At 62.4% G+C, this 15,611-nt stretch overlaps 4 protein-coding genes across 4 annotated transcripts; 2 read left to right on the forward strand and 2 right to left on the reverse strand.

Annotated features, from left to right (window-relative positions):
* Positions 1 to 543: 543 nt before the first annotated feature.
* PAN0_015c5030 (tho2 protein) lies at positions 544 to 6,679 on the forward strand (the record flags this gene model as incomplete). The annotated part of the gene is made up of 2 exons (XM_014799340.1): positions 544 to 629; positions 823 to 6,679. 2 exons carry the CDS (start codon positions 544 to 546, stop codon positions 6,677 to 6,679), a joined length of 5,943 nt encoding a protein of 1,980 aa, XP_014654826.1.
* A 92-nt stretch (positions 6,680 to 6,771) lies between these two features.
* On the reverse strand, positions 6,772 to 10,983 carry PAN0_015d5031 (uncharacterized protein; the record flags this gene model as incomplete). Its single annotated transcript, XM_014799341.1, has 1 exon — positions 6,772 to 10,983. One exon carries the CDS (start codon positions 10,981 to 10,983, stop codon positions 6,772 to 6,774), a length of 4,212 nt encoding a protein of 1,403 aa, XP_014654827.1.
* Positions 10,984 to 11,787: 804 nt separating this feature from the next.
* Positions 11,788 to 12,828, forward strand: PAN0_015c5032 (RNA-binding domain-containing protein; the record flags this gene model as incomplete). Its single annotated transcript, XM_014799342.1, has 2 exons — positions 11,788 to 11,942; positions 12,024 to 12,828. The coding sequence occupies 2 exons, from the start codon at positions 11,788 to 11,790 to the stop codon at positions 12,826 to 12,828; spliced, it is 960 nt and encodes a 319-aa protein (XP_014654828.1).
* Positions 12,829 to 12,974: 146 nt separating this feature from the next.
* PAN0_015d5033 (uncharacterized protein) lies at positions 12,975 to 15,284 on the reverse strand (the record flags this gene model as incomplete). The annotated part of the gene is made up of 1 exon (XM_014799343.1): positions 12,975 to 15,284. One exon carries the CDS (start codon positions 15,282 to 15,284, stop codon positions 12,975 to 12,977), a length of 2,310 nt encoding a protein of 769 aa, XP_014654829.1.
* Between the last annotated feature and the right edge of the window lie 327 nt (positions 15,285 to 15,611).

Here is a 15,611-nt window from a genome sequence, read left to right on the forward strand (position 1 = left end):
CCCTCGCTGCGCAAAGACCACCCCCAAAGCGAGCACCAGCGCAGTGTTTTCCCCTCATGAAAGCGCTTGAGCCAGCCTCTCTCTCTTTTTTTTTGGCGCGGCTTTTTTGGCAGGAGAACCCTGCATGAATGCGCAGCGGAGTGCATCCGAAAGGGTCCGATTTATGCATCATGTTATGTCGACGTACTTCACAGCTGAAATCGAAAAATCGAGCCAACGCGATCTCGGAAGATGGACAAAATCGGCGACGCCTCGATGAGAGCACGAGCAACCGCCTCCGCTCGTTGCTCCCTTACACCACCCTCCCGCTCGCCCATCAAGCAGCGTCGCTTTCGACCCGCGCAGTCAAACCAGCCTGAATTCACGCTCAAGCTCCAGGCTCGGTCTTCTGCCTCCGTCTTCCCATCCGGCTGTATCCCGCAAAAGCACCGGGGCTGACATGCACGTCTAGACAGCACGACCGACTCTCCTGCTCGTGCAGCATCAACTCAACGGTCGGCATCCTCGTCAGGCCTCAACGCACACGACACATATCCAGACGCAATGACGCTTGCCGCCGCCCTCGAGCGTCCAGACGCCTTCGTTGCCGACTGCTTGTCGCAATCGAACCAGCACGATACGCAGCAACTGTAAGTCTCCTCCACTTTGGCATCGCAGGGCCACCAACACGACAGCTCCCCACGTCCACGCCAGGCACAGCCTCCTCCATCATCTCATCCACCGCAAGCCTACTGACTCAACCTGACCCGGTCAAATCGGCGCGTCGCATCGCTCGCTCGCTCGGTATCCATCGCCTCCTTTCTCCTCCTTGAATCTGCGCAGCCAACAAGCGCTCCACGACGCACTCGAGCGCTCACATGCCGATCACGACGATCTCTCTCTCCCGTCGTTGCTGCTAGCGCTTCTACGCCAACACTGCCTCTCGTCGCTCACACCCGACAATGTGGCCTCCCTGCTTCTCGGACAGCTTCACCAGCACGCAACCTCGACAGAGTCACAATCCATCCTCTCCGACTGCCTCCTCGACTCGATATGGAGCATCGATCTTGAGCTCGAGTCCCGCAACGATCTCGCAGCTGCTTCCGATCCAGTAGCCATGCAGCCCCCCTCGCTCACCTCAGACCCGCACCATCCCGTCCCGCTCGCCCTCGCACGCCAAAATCTAGCCGCTCTCGTCGCCGACCTCCTTTCCTCGGCTCTCCTCGTGGAGGATCACGTGAGCGAACGTCTCGAGCACTCCCTCCTCGCCCTCGTTGGCCTCATCCCAAACGAAGTCTACTTCAACAAGCGCTCCATCCAGCTCCGCACCGCACGCCTCTTCAAACAGCAAAAGTTCAACCTCCTCCGCGAGGAAAACCAAGGCTACACCGCCCTCATCACCGAAATCGTCACCAACCTCGGCCCGCCCACCATCGCTGTTCGCCACAACATCGACCCTGCCACACAAGCACAACCGCATGGCTCCATCTTTGCATCCGAATCAGCCTCCGTCATCGAGCAGGAATCCCCTTCACTCCGCAATCGCCGTGCAGCGCGCGTCATGAACAACATACAGGCGCTCATCGGCTACTTTGACCTCGACGCAAACCGCGTCCTCGACCTCATCCTCGACCTCTTCGCCACCGAAATCATCCGCCACTATCCCTTCTTCCTCGCCCTGCTCTCCCACTCGCCATGGGCCAACGCAGACGCCAACCCCGCCTCGGCCTCGTCCGCAAACGCCTCGGCCACCAACCCCTTTGCCGACATCAATCTCGACCTCTCGCTCGATTCCGGCGACCGCATCTGTGCACAGCTCCTCGGCTTCAAGTTCGCCCACTACGCCCACCCGGACACAAAGGATGCCACTCCGGACGAGCTCTACCTCCTCGCCGCACTCCTCATCAAGATCGGCATCGTCCGTCTCGTCGACCTCTACCCGCATCTATCCCCTTCCGAAGACGGCATGCGAAGTCTGCAAACAAAGCACCGCCAAGCACTCGCCGCCAAAGCCTCCACCGCACGTGCCAACGCCCTTTCCATGGCCGCGCCTCTCACCGACGATGCCGACCCCTCGTCCAAATCAAAAGACGGCACAAAGACAAAAGACGAGGCCCCCGCAAAGGATCCGCCAAATCAGGTCGTCGGTCTCGTTCGCGCCATGCTTTCGCTCGGCGATCTTCGTCACGCCCTCTTCCTCCTCACTCGCTATCCCTGGCTCTGCTCCGCCTTCAACGAGGTCGCAGACCCCTTCATCCGCCTGCTCAACGTCATCGTTCAGCCCGCCTACGATGAGATCTCCTTCTCCCGCATGAACCCGCCCTGCGCACAGCCCTCCATCCTTTCGCCACGTCCACGATGGGACCCCAAATTGCAGGCCGCTACTCGTCCGGCCGTCAAGAGCCTCGTCCTCACGCGCAAAGTGCCAGAGCCCGCTCCCTCCCTCAGCTGTCAGCACGTCTTCTTCTACCCGCACTGGACAGACTCCCTGCCCCTGTGCCGCAGTCTCGACGACGTACTTCGCATCTTGGTGCCCCTCCTCAAGGTCCTCGGCGCCAGCCTTTCCAGAGATGCGGCGCTCTTCCAGAAGGTTTGCCGTCTCACAAAGGTCGGCTACCGCCTCGCCACAACCGCCGCGGCGGCTGCCGTGTCCAATGCCCAAGACCCTTACGACGACTTTGACGAGCCTCAAGAGGACAGCCAGAGCCAGAGCTGGTTCGATCTTCTTCGCTTCCACCTCCTGCCCGCCCTCTCGCTTTCGCCCTCAAACTCGGGTCTCGTGGACGAAGTGTGGATGCTCGTGCGCATCATGCCGTACGACAAGCGCTTCTCCCTCTACGGCCAGTGGAAGTACGACCTCTACCAGCTCCCCGAGCTTCGGGCCGCACAGGCCGCCACCGAAAAGGAAGCAAAGGGCATCCTCAAGAGAATCAGCAAGGACAACATCAAGCAGTCCGGCCGCAACCTCGCCAAGGCTTCCCACTCCAACCCCACCATCTTCTTCACCGTCGCTCTGAACCAGATCCAGGCGTACGACAACCTCATCCAGCCAATCGTCGAGTCCGCCAAGTACCTCTCGCAGTTCGAGTACGACATCTTTGCCTTCAACCTCGTCGATGCGCTCTCCAACCCTGAGAAGGAGCGCACAAAACAGGACGGCACCAACATCAGCCTCTGGCTCAAGAGTCTCGCCGCCTTCTGCGGGACCCTGTACCGCCGCTACGCCATGATGGACTGCACTCCCGTCCTCCAGTATCTGGTCAACCAGCTCAAAGCCAACAACTCCAAGGACCTCGTCATCATGTCCGAGCTCATCACCAAAATGTCTGGCATCGAACCGCTCGCCAATCTCGCCGACGCACAAATCGCCGCGCTCACCGGCGGTCGTCACCTGCACATGGAGGCCATGATGGCCGCCAACGCCCTCACAGGCAGCAAAGAGCGCATCGCCTTCCGTCGCTCGGGCCAGCGCTTGCTCCACGCCCTCGTCGAAAGCAAGCTCTCTGTCCCTCTCCTCATCCTCGTTGCACAGCAGCGACAGGCCTGCATCCACCTGGTCCCCGAGAGCGAGGCGCATCTCAAGTACCTCGGCAACCTCTACGACTCGTGCCAGGAGGTCCTTCTCCAGTACGTAGAGTTCCTCTTCAACCACCTTGACACGGCCGAGTACGCCTCGCTGGTTCCGTCGCTTCAACACCTGTGTGTGCGATTCGGCATCGAGCCGGCCATCGCCTTCTACATCGCCCGACCCAAGCTGGTCCACAGCATGAAGCAGACCGAAGCCGCCGACGCTGCAGAGCGCCTTCGCGCCGAGCTCACAGCAAGTCGCGCAAAGACCAAAGCCGCAGGAGACGACAAGGCGCCTGCGCAGGCGGACGCCGCCGATACTCAGGAGGAAGAAGTAGAAGCCGCGGACAAGACTTATGCCGCGGATCAGGATGGCGACGTCGACATGGAAGATGCAGCAGTGTCGTCGCCGACAAAGGAGGCAGCAGGCGACAAGGCGGAAGTCGACGCCGCTAACAAGGAAGTGTCGGACAGCAAGCTACCGTCTCCTTCATCCATCGAGCCTTGGCATCGCGGACTCGCCGATGCCATCCACGCTGCCAAGGATATGCTGCCAGAGTCTGCGCTCCCTGGCTTGGGCGTCCACTTCTACGTCACATTCTGGCAGCTCAGCCTCGCCGACATCAGCGTGCCGATCGAGCGATACCAGCAAGAGGTGAAGCGTTTAAACGCTGTCATCCGCGAGACAGCAGCTGAAGACCAGCGTAAGCGACTTCAGGACAACGTCGGTCAGCTCAACGCAGAGATGAAAGACCAGATGAAGTCGCACGAGGTCACGCGCAAGAGGCTCCAGGCCGAGAAGAACCACTGGTTTGTCGACACAGCCGACCGAGGCGCGATCGTCGCGCAACTCATCCAGTACTGCCTGTTCCCACGAGCGCTCTTGTCTCCCACCGACGCCATCTTCGCCGGCAAGTTCGTCCGCACCGTCCACAATCTCGGCACTCGCAACTTCTCCAGCTTGACCGCCTACGACAAGATCTTCGTTGATCACGTCGCCGCCGTCATCTTTTCGTCGACGGAAAACGAGGCACGCAACTACTCCAGATTCCTCTACACCGTCCTGGCCGATCTGAGTCCTTGGCATCGCCAGGCCGACATCTACGCAAAAGAAGCCATCGGCCAGAAGCTGCCCGGTTTCCAGATGCGATGGCAGGATCGACATGGAGGCGAGGACATTCCAAAGGCGGATCTCTTGACTTGGGACCAGTTCCGGCTGATCTTCTGCAAGTGGCAGGACTGCCTGCAGCGCGCCTTCAAGACCTGCCTCTCGTCCAAGGAGTACATGCGCATCCGCAACAGCATCATTGTCATGACGCGCATTTCGCCGTTCTATCCGCTCATCGACTCGCACGGAACCGAGATCAGCGCCATCGTCGAGTCGCTTGCCGCCAACGAGCAGCGAGGAGATCTCAAGATTCTCGCTCAGGGTCTATTGGCCACGCTCAAGGCTCGCGCAAAATCGTGGCTGCCTTTGCACCAGGCTCGCAAGGTCGCCAATCCTCCGGCTCCCGCAGCTGCGACCAAGACGGCTGACGACAGCAAAGCTGCACCTTCTGGCACGGCTGCACAGGCTGATGGTGACGAGCGCAAGCAGCAGGATAAGGCAGCTCCCACTAGCGCCGGCAACGATGCAAAGTCTTCGGTGCGCGCACAGCGAGACCCAGCTCCACCGGCATCGACGAACACCAATGGCCGCAGCAGCGACCGGGCATCCGAAAAGACCCCCACGCCCTCTGCTGCGGGTTCCAGATCGACAGCACCACCGACGGCACCGAGCGGCCGCGGAAACACGGCGACCAAGGTGCCCCCGAGCGCCAACCTTCCGTCGCGCCCGGGAGGCGCGCCACAAAAAGCGGCCGCTGTCGAGTCCAAAGACCGCCGAGGTGGCGCAGCGAGCAGCCAGGCTGATGGTCGGCGTGGCGAGGACCGAGGCAACGCGAGGCAGGAAGATGCCTCGCGACGAGGAGGTGGGGAACGCACGCAGGGTGCGGTCCCGTCGGGTCCTCGAAGCGATGCTTCGCGCGACAACGGTCTTCCGTCGCGGCCTTCGCGGGAGCCGAGCTCGGCTGATAGCCGCAGCCGCGGTGGTGCGAGCAATGGTGATCGGGCCGCGCCGGCTCAGGCCTCGCGCGATACTGCCGACGCCAAGGGTGGTGTTGACGCGATGAATCCCCCGACCGGACCCGCGAGCACGACGAGTGCGCAGGCCGTGCGCAACCGAGCAGAGCGAGACCGCAACGAGCGATCGTCCTCGGCATCCTTGCCTGCAGCGAACAAGGACAAGGACGCACGTGATCGCAACGACCGACAAGGTGACCGGGACAAGACGCGCAACGCTGAGCGTGATCGTGATCGCGAGCGCGAGCGCGAGAGAGATCGCGAACGAGACCGGGATCGTCGCGACCGCGACCGATCGGCTCGGGACCGCGATCGAGAACGCGAAAAGGAACGCGAGCGCGAGCGCGAGCTTGCGCTCCGGGACCGCGAGCGAGCTCGCGATCGAGATCGCGGTGGCAACGCTCGGGATCGCGACGATCGAAAGCGCAGTGGCGGACGCAGTGGCCAGCCCAGTCGTAACGCCACGCCCGTGCGTGATCTGCCCGACGGCGGCGGTCGCGAGAGCGGCTCGACGACTCCTCTTGGCCCGCGCCGAGACCGGGAACGCGAGCAGGCCCAGCGTCCGCGCGACCGCGATCGCGAGTCGGCCGCAGCCACGCCCACCTCTGCGCGCTCCACACCGGGCGTAGGAGCGCCCGAAGAGATCAGCATCCGTGGCGGAGCCAAACGCAATCTGGTGGACCGTCTCGGTGGTGCCTCACCGCGAGGAGCCTCGCCCGCTGCTCGCACCGGCAAGCCTGATGCGCCCGACCCGGCTTCGGGTTGGGACACTCCGAACGACGCTTCGGGTTGGGACACTGACGAGCCGGCCAAGCGCATCAAGATCGACCGCAACCAGAAGTACGCCGCTGCCGGCCCGCCCTCAGCGCCCGCTGCCGAGTCGCAGCGCAACGACCGACGCGCTCAATCGTCCAACTCGAACCGCAACTCGTTCGGTGGCGGCCGTGACCGTCGCGATGGCGGCCGAGACCAGCGTCGAGACCGTTCCGCCCGCCGAGCTGGGAATGAATAGACCCTCACACACATGGAAATCTCACAATTCTCTCAGATCCCCACTTTGAAAGAAAGACAGCAGAGCAAAGCGTCCATTGCAGGCAAAAGAAATCAGAGAAGGCCGTGCTTGAGCAGGGCGAGGCGGTAGGTTTCGGATTGCGACTGCTGAATGGCAAGGTCGCGCTTGAGGCGTTTGTTGCTCAGCATAAGTTCGTGCTGGTCGTGCTTGGTGCGCTTGAGCTCGTTGCGCAGCGTGGCCAGCTCGTCGTTCTCGGGCGCCTGGGTGTGCGAGTAGAGCATGTCGAGCTCCTCGTTGAACGCCTTGTGAATCTCGGTGTTCTCCAGCCGTCCATCGGCTTCCAGCGTAGTGAGCAGCTCGCACTTGCGCTTAAGAGCCGCAAGCTGGATCTCGAGCTGCTGCTTCTCCTTGAGTATAGCCTCATCGGGCGCACTGGAAGTTGCGCTTCGAGTCGATTCGGAAGCGTGTGCGGCTGCGAGGGCCGACGTGGCCGTGGTGAGATCGTGCATGATGCGGTTGTGCATGCGGATGGCCGAGATCCACTTTGCATCCACATCCGACAGCAAAAAGGCGAGCTTCTTGAGCCGCGCGTGGATGTGATCCGCCTCGGCGCTGATCGAAGCGGCCGCATTCACGTCGAGCTCGCCGAGCACCGCGTCGTCGCCTCGTCGCTTTCGCGGCGTGCGCGCATCGCCGTCCGTGGCAGACAAGCTGCTCTGCAGGATCTCGACATCGCACCGAAGCAGGTTCATCTCCTCCTTGACAAGACGAAGCCCGTGCTCCACCGCCTCGTTCCTGCGTCGCGCCTCTTGCGACTTGGACGCAGTCGAGGATGTGCGCGCGGGAGTCACGGGTGCCTTGCCAGAGACTGATGCTTCCGCGATTGGCTTTGCGCCGTCAGCGCCGTGTCCTCGCTCCGTGGATGTCTCGCTTTCGGAGATGGACGGCCTCTGCGCCGAAGGCTCCTCCGCCGAGAGTCGGGCCAGCGGGGCGGAGCGTGGGAGGAGCGCGGGCCCTTGCTTCGCTTCGAGATCGTCATGATCACGACCCAGAGACGGTCGCTTGGTCAACGACTCATCCGCATGCGCGGCTGGGCTGTCGTACCCGCTCGACGACAGCGGCCGCTTGGTGCCCGACACGCGCCTCTTGGCCACGCTCGTATCACCGGCGGCGGTCGAAATCGCACGATCGGCGGCATAGACGCCGATGCTGGAAGCGGGACGCGCCCGGACGGGAGTCGCCAGCTCGGCATCGTTTTCGTCGTCGGTGGCGCTTCCCATCCTCGGCGGAGGCTTGCGACGGATGTTGAGCGGTGTTGTGGGGCCGCTGGAGAGCCACGAGGGCGACGCCGGCTCGATGCGCGAATGCGGTCTCGGCGCAGGACTCGGGCTGGTCTGCTCTCTGGGACCCGTAGGCTTCCGACTTGCGGAGCTCGGTGTCCTAGAGAGTTCGACCGACTCTGCCCTCTGGCGTTGCTGGTACGGCGGCTGTGCTTTGGAAGGCGACCAGTTGGGTGTGGCCGCGGCGCTTTCAGTCCGAGCCCTCGTATGAGCTCCAATGGCGCGACCTCCTGCAGCATTCGCTCCGCCCAATTTGCGTGGAGATGCCAAGCTTGACCCAGCCAGGAGCGACACTGGGTCGGGCGTAGCAGCCCTAGCCCGGCGTTGGAGATGCGCATCGTCCTCTTCTGCGCTGTCGGCGTCGTAGCGACTCGCAACACTCGAGGGCGGACCGACGGAAGATGATCTGCGTCGTCCGAATCTCCGGAATGAGCGAGGCGAGTCGGCGTTTCCGCGGGAGAGGGCTTCGAATGCTCCGCTGCGGCTGCTGATGCTGGTACCGGCGGTGGAGTGGGTCATGCCGCGACTGCTGACGGAGGCTGCGTTGCTGCTAAAGGTGCTCTTGGAGGCATTGCTGTTGCTGCGACGGGTCGGAGAGCCGAATACGTCGAGGTTCGAGATGCCAGCACTCGAGATACTCGAATTGGCGCCGCTGGAACCGAAGAGGAGCGAGCGACCAAAGTTTTCCAGTCCGGCGGCTGCCTTGGCACGGTGGCGGAAGCCCGATCCGGAGGGTGTGCCCGGCTGGCTCTGTGCGAGGGCTTGGACGAGGCTTCCATAGCGCTTCTCGACTTCGTCTGCGAGTTGCACCGCATGATCGCCAAGGTCGGCTGAAGCGAGACGGTAGGGCTCGCCAGCGACCTGGGCCAAATCGGCTCCCTTGGTGCGAACCTGCCCCACAAAATCTTCCTCCATCTCATCCACCTCGATGATATCGAGAATGGCATGAGGAAGCGCGGCCTCGGACGTTCCGAGTGCGGTGGCAGCATGGGGTCCTTCTGTGAGAGACAAGGCCAATGGAGTGCGGCTGTGATCGTGCTCGTAGGTTGATGTGGAGTGCAGATGGAAGTAGATGACCTTTCTCACGTCCGAAGGGTCGGCGACGGGGCGTGAAGGTCCAAGCATGGCGTCGTCGCTCATAGTGCGCCTCGAAGCTGGAACGATCCTGCAGCGCGTCTCGCAGCGGCTTTGACGTGCTTTGTAGAGGGCTTTTGCCCTCCAGACGTTGTCGAGGAAGCGCATCTTTTCGAGCTTTGCCGCGACGTCGGCGTCGAGCGTAGAGGAGCCCATCTGAGCGCGAGAGGCAAGTGTGGATGGGGTTGAAGAGGAAGCGTCGACGGCGACGTATTGGCGCAGGGAGCGACTGACCCACTTGTCGCCCGTGACGTGACTGGGCGTGCGGAGGAAAGCAAGTTGGAGATCGGAACCTCCCAGATCCTGTGCGTCAAGGTCTGCGAGGCTGATGGAGCCTCGGAAGGCGAGCTCGGGCCGCTTGGACTGTGCGAGCAGAGGAGCATGCGAGCTTCTTTCGGTGAACGTCTTCATCTGGGAGGTGAGTTTGCCGATGTCGTCGAGGCCGATGCGCTTGCGACCGCAGGTGGAGGCGCTGGAGCGCTTTACGATGGCGATGCGATCGTCAAAGAGAAAGAGGGAGCAGTGTATGGGTTTGAGACCGGAAAAGGGTGCGATGATGCCGGAGGAAGCTGCTGAAGGATCGAGAGGAAAGTCGTCTACGTCGATGCAGTCGATGAAGCGGCGATGGGCACTGATGAGTTCGGCAGGGAAGGATTCTACGTTGCGGCTGAAGCTCCAGAGGATGGCGGCTCTCTGCGTCTTTTCGTCCGCCTCGCAGCTGGCGATACGGCTGACGAGGGTGATGGCCTGGTGGAGGCGACTGCGGAGCGGATCGCGGGCGTCTACGTGGGTGAGGATGGCGTCAATGAGCAGCTTGTAGCGAGGGATGCGCTGTATGGGCTCCATGAGCAGGTCGCGAATGCCAGTGTTGCCGATACCGGTGACCGAATACTTTGTTCGATCGGCGAACTCGCAAAAGGCGCGGTGCTTTGCGAGCGTCTGCTCGATGTGCTTTGCCTTTTCAAAGTTGGCAAAGTACTCTGTGTAGCAGGAGAAGCAGGACATGTGGTTGTAGAGGACATCGCCGAGACCTGCGCGGAGCGCCTCTTGGCCTTGGGATGCCAGACGCTCGAGATCGTTGAGGAAGGCGCGATTTGCGCCTGCGATCTCGCCGATGTTGCCAAAGAGGCGCTGAGCCTCGTAAAGAGGGATGATGGCGGTGTCGCGATCCTTTGCGAGGGTGCGGAGGGGGATGGCGTACTTTTGGTGGAGGACGTCGATGCGGTTGACGTAGCTTCTTTCTGTGTCGATGAGCTCTTGGACGCGCGCAAAGAGGCGAGCCGAGTCGACCTTGGAGGGTTTGGCGCTGGATGCCGGTGTGGAGGTGGCCGGTGGTGCGGGAGAGGAGGAAGAGACTGCGTTGATGCTGGAACCGCTGGCGGACTTGGGCATCGAGCTGTGCTCATCAGGTGAGCTGAATCCTGCCGATGGATCAGCGTCGTGGTCGTGGACCAACTCGCCTAGCCAAGCGGTGAATGCGGCAGCGTCGCTGGGCTTTGCAAGGTCTGCGGATGAGAAGGAGAGTGGGACGCCAGAGTGTGAGCTCGAAGAAGCCTGACCGAGGACGACGTCGACATAGTAGGCGCGCGTGATGCTGTCGCTCACGCTCGAGCTGGAGAAGTGGGAGCCGGTGTAGGGCACGAGCGAAGGGTCGAGTGCATAGGTGGAAGTGGATTGCTCGGGAATGGCAGAGTCAGCTTTGGCGGATGATGCGCTCGAGTTGTATCTTGAGCGTGTTGGCGACGATGGTTCGCGGGGCATGTTTGCGACGATGGCGTGACCAGCGCCGATGCCTGCAAACGGCGACCTGGGAGGGTTTCGAGGTGGCATGCTGGCCGAGTTTCAGGTGAGAAGAAGCGAGATGTCGCCCGGCGTAAAGAGTATGCGTTCTTCACGTGCTCTTTACCATGCTGTCGAGCGATAGCAGAGTGGTGCGATTGAGAGAAAGGAAGGTGATGGTGGTGGTTGCAGTGATGGTGATGGCAGCGCTGAGTCGATGTGAATCAACACAACCAACACACCGACGCGTGAGCCGCTGTTTTTGGGCGCCTCCACAACGCGCCTTTTTTTGGCAGCAGCGCGTGCACTTCCCGGGCAATTGTGTCACAGTGTTAGCTCGCCTTAGTTTGCACAGTTGAATCGATTTCGCCGGCCAGCGGGACAACAGGCCGAGGCGACGTGGAAGAGGCGTCTGGAATGCGCAGCAGCAGCAGCAGGGCGGCGCGCGCCTGGTTGGTTGGTTGGTCGACTTTCTTCCAAAAGCTGGCCCAAACGCTGCCGGATTGGAAAGTGTTGGGTCTGGCTCAGCACCAAAGCACGAAAATCCAACACACAGACGACGCTCTGCTCCACCGCGCTTCGGCTCGGGGTGGCGGGGCAAGGCAGAGGAGGGAGAGAGAGAGATCGTCTGAGCTGAGCCTAATTTCGCACCGCGGGGCTGCTCGAGACCAGAGTCTGTGGGTCCTCTCGGCCTGCGTCGCTTGGCCCAGACGAGCGCGCAGCAGTGTCGAATCGATTCAGAGCCGCCACTCCCATTGAACCCTGGAAAGCCAGCAAGGAGCCATCTCGGGCCGTCGCCATCTCCACCATCTGACACCACACCCGCACACAACCATCGCATCCCCGACACTCACAATGACCGACCCCAACCAGAGCATCGTCGACCCCGTCGCCAACAACGTCCAGCCCGCCAAGGCCGACGACGACGCCAAGAAGGTGTTTGCAGGCAACCTGGCCTTTGCCACAACCGAGGACGACCTCAAGTCGCTCTTCTCCGAGGCCGGAAAGGTGTAAGTGCTCAGCATCCAGATCGTGCTCTCCGATCGAACTTGCATTCGCTGATCCCATTATGATACTGTCATCGCATCCAGCACACACGCTCAGATCATCACACGCGGCACCCGTTCGCTCGGCTACGGTTTCGTCACCTTGGCCACCGAGACAGAAGCGCAGACTGCCATCCAGCTGCTCAACAAGCGCGAGGTCGCCGGTCGCGAGATCAGCGTCGAGTCGGCAAAGCCGCAGTCGGCTGCCGACGCCGACAAGGCAAAGGCGCGCAAGACGCGCTCCAAGGCCAAGGCCAAGGACTCGACGCGCGCTCCGCGCCGTGCACGTGCCGACGAGGGCGAGGAGGGCGCCGCCGAGGAGGACGCTGCCAAGCAGGCCGGTGTGAACGGCGAGGCGGACAACGCCGACGTCAAGCCGTCCAAGTCGGCCAAGCGCAGGCAGAAGAAGAAGGCGGCGGCGGCGGCGGGTGCAGGTGCCAACGGCGAGTCGGCCGAGGTCGATGCCAACGCCGAGTCGAGCGACGCCAAGACGCGCGCTCCCAAGCCCAAGCGTGGTCCCAAGGGCGCGCCCACGGGTGAGCTGTCGCCGACGCTGGTGTTTGTGGCCAACGTGGCCTTCTCCACCACCGACGAGTCGCTCAAGGCTGCGTTTGGCGAGTACAAGGTGAAGTCGGCGCACGTGGTCAAGCGCCGCGGCGGCAACCGCTCCAAGGGCTTTGGCTTTGTCGACTTTGAGGACGCCGCCGAGCAGCAGCGCGCCATGGCCAACGCGCAGAACATCCAGATCGACGGCCGCCAGGTGTCGCTCCAGGTGGCCGTGCAGTCGGACAGGCACAACGCAGACGCGGCTGCCGATGCTGCCGACGCTGCTCCCGCCGCCACCGCCTAGATAGCGCCGCAACAGCGTCTCGGTAGTCCACGGGGGACGAGGCTCACTTGACATCCGCGTTTCACACCCACACCCACGCATGCAAAACACCCCATAAAATGCAGCATAATTTACCCGTAGCAAAAGGAACCTAGCGCAGGATACGATCAGTGCGGAGGGCGCTCGTGCATCTCAAAGTGTTGGTGGTGGTCTTGGTCTTGGCTTGTTGCGTCTGAGCTCGAAGGGGAGCGGCTGCGAGACTTGACGCGCGGACGGTCGAGTCGTTGGCGTAAAGCGTCGATGATTTGCTGAGCGATGAGTTCGGCGAGCAGCACGGCGGCACAGATGGCGAGTGCGCCGTCGAGCGCCGCCACCGAGGGTGCGCCCTCGTACACGGTAAAGACCACCTGGAGCAGCACGAGCAGCACGGCAAACGCAAAGCGCGTTGCCATGGCGCAACGAAACGAGCGCAGCGTGCGATCGCGCCGATTCTGCATGAGCTTGATCACAATATCCACCGTGAGGTAGACCGCACTGGCGACGTAGATGTACTTGAACTGAAAGAGCGACTTGACAATATACTGGTCGATCGAGTCCGGGTTGACCACGTTGTCGGCGAATTCAAAGTAGCTCTTGAAGGGCAGCACGAGGCTGGGAGCAAACTGCGACGAGAGTGCATTGCTCGAGTCGGTCTCGTTGGCCTGTTCCACCAGACTCTGCGCCTGCGCCTCTCCGCCCGCAAGCCCCACCACGGATGCAACAAGTCGCTGCGCAGCGCTGAGCGTCGGGATATTGGCACCGTCGTTGCTCTGGATCACCGAGATGATGGCCGAGATTCCGGCGAGCGTTCCGTTGGAGGAGAGCGAAGAGCTACCCCCGCCCTCGTTGTACGGCTCGCTCGCCTGGTCCGAGGTGAGATTCTGCCACTGCGGCGTATTGGGCAGATAGATGGTGGGTTGCGCAAAAAAGTTGGTCATGGCATTGAGCGTGTTTTGGAAGCTGAGGATTTTCTTCAGCCCAATGACGAGGAGCGCTGACGACATGTGGAGCACCATGTGGATGTACGCCCACACCACCACCCACACCGAGGCGGCATCGATGCTGTTGGCGGCGCGGTGGAAGTAGCCCCCGAACTGGAGCACGACGATCAGCACGCACGACACCGCCTGCAGGATCGTATCGGCGCCCCAGCCACCACTCTCGATGGCCGCACCACCTAAGGCCTCGTTGCGCACCTTGGCGCCCGGGCTGATGCGGTTGAGCGTCTCGGCGATCCCCGTGAATCCTTCGCCGAGGATGATGAGGCCGAAGAGCACAAGACGCTCGGGCAGGACGCTGTCGCCGAGCGGCGATAACGCGCCGCTGAGCTCGTTGCCGAGCTGGGCCGCCGCCTCGAGAGCGACGCCGGCGATCCACATGACGAGGAGGGGAGCATTGACGCCGTTGCGCGGCACGAGACGGCTAAGAATCCAGAGCAGACCAGATGCGACGAGTGCGGCGATCGAGATGAGATGCGTGCGAACGACAGCCGCCTTGGTACTGCGTCGCGGTGCGGTGTGCAACGCTGCGTGCGCCGGCTCGAACTCGGGCTGGGCCAACTCTGCATGATCGCGGGCTGGATGCTTGCGCCAGCGGAAGAGGTCGTAGACGAGCACGACAGCATGGTCAAGCGCGAGAGCCATGCGGGAGCAGCCGTAGATGAGGGTGAAGTTGGTGAATCCGCCGCGGGAGAATTCGGAGGGGGTGGTGGAGAAGGCGACCCAGAGCCCCAGGACGGCGGCGCGGATGATACGCTGGCTCGTTCTGAAGAGGAAGGGATGGGCGTGGGAAGGACGTCGATAGCACACGTCAAAGTACGACTGGCTCCACCACGCCCACCAGAGCGCGGCAAAGTAGCCGAGGAAGGCGGCGACGTTGCCGAACTTTTCGAGCGAGACGGCGTTGGAGTAAGTGTTGAGGCAGGCGGCGAAGAGGAGGTCGAAGAAGAGGTCGCTGTAGCTGGGCGCGTGCGAGGCGGCGTGTGCGCTGAGCAGCACCATGTCGTGACTCGAGGGTGGTGCATCGTCGTGCTGGTCGTGCGGACGCTCCGAATGGGCTCGATGGGTGTGGGAGGATGGACGTGGTGTGTGGCCTTTCGCCTGCGGAAGCAGCGATGCATGCTCGCTGTCGTGATGTGGGTGAGATTGAGGCCGGCTCAGTTCGACGAGATGAGCCTTGGAAGTGTGCCCGGCGGGCTGAGTTGTCGCAGTTGGGTGAGCATCCGAGGCAGCATCCGAGGCAGCAGCCGAGCCGTGTCGCTCGTGCTCGACGTACGCGGGAGCTTGCGCAGTGTGAGAATCCACCATGGTCTCCATCGTGGCCGAACGCGGGGCATGCGAAGGTCTAGCTGCCTCGTTCGCGTCTGCTTGGAATTGTTGCGGCGGTGACGGAGATGTGGCAGGAGGACCGGCGGTAGGGTCTTGTGTGGAGGGCACCATGGCGGCGTCAGCCGTGGGCGGGCGTGTGGCAGCTCCCAGATTCGATGGGGCTCGTCGATGATGATCGTGGTGGCGAGGATGGTGGTGGTGGGGGGAGCGGCAGGCATGTTGAAAGCTTGTGTGGGTCAGCGGAGGAGGCGAGCGGGCCATCAGAGACAATGTGCACACTCGGCGGTTTCATATGGTTGCCGTTTAGGCCTCGACCCTATCTTTTTGTTTTGTTGGTTGACGGGACGGGCGCTTCCTCAGCACAATCTCATGCACCTCTGCTCGGAATCACGGAGCAATCAGTCCCACTGCTTTCCGGGCACCTCGGGCCCACGTCGG

Source organism: Moesziomyces antarcticus (assembly GCF_000747765.1).
Source record: "Moesziomyces antarcticus DNA, scaffold: scaffold_v10015, strain JCM 10317, whole genome shotgun sequence".
NCBI classification, from domain to species: domain Eukaryota; kingdom Fungi; phylum Basidiomycota; class Ustilaginomycetes; order Ustilaginales; family Ustilaginaceae; genus Moesziomyces; species Moesziomyces antarcticus.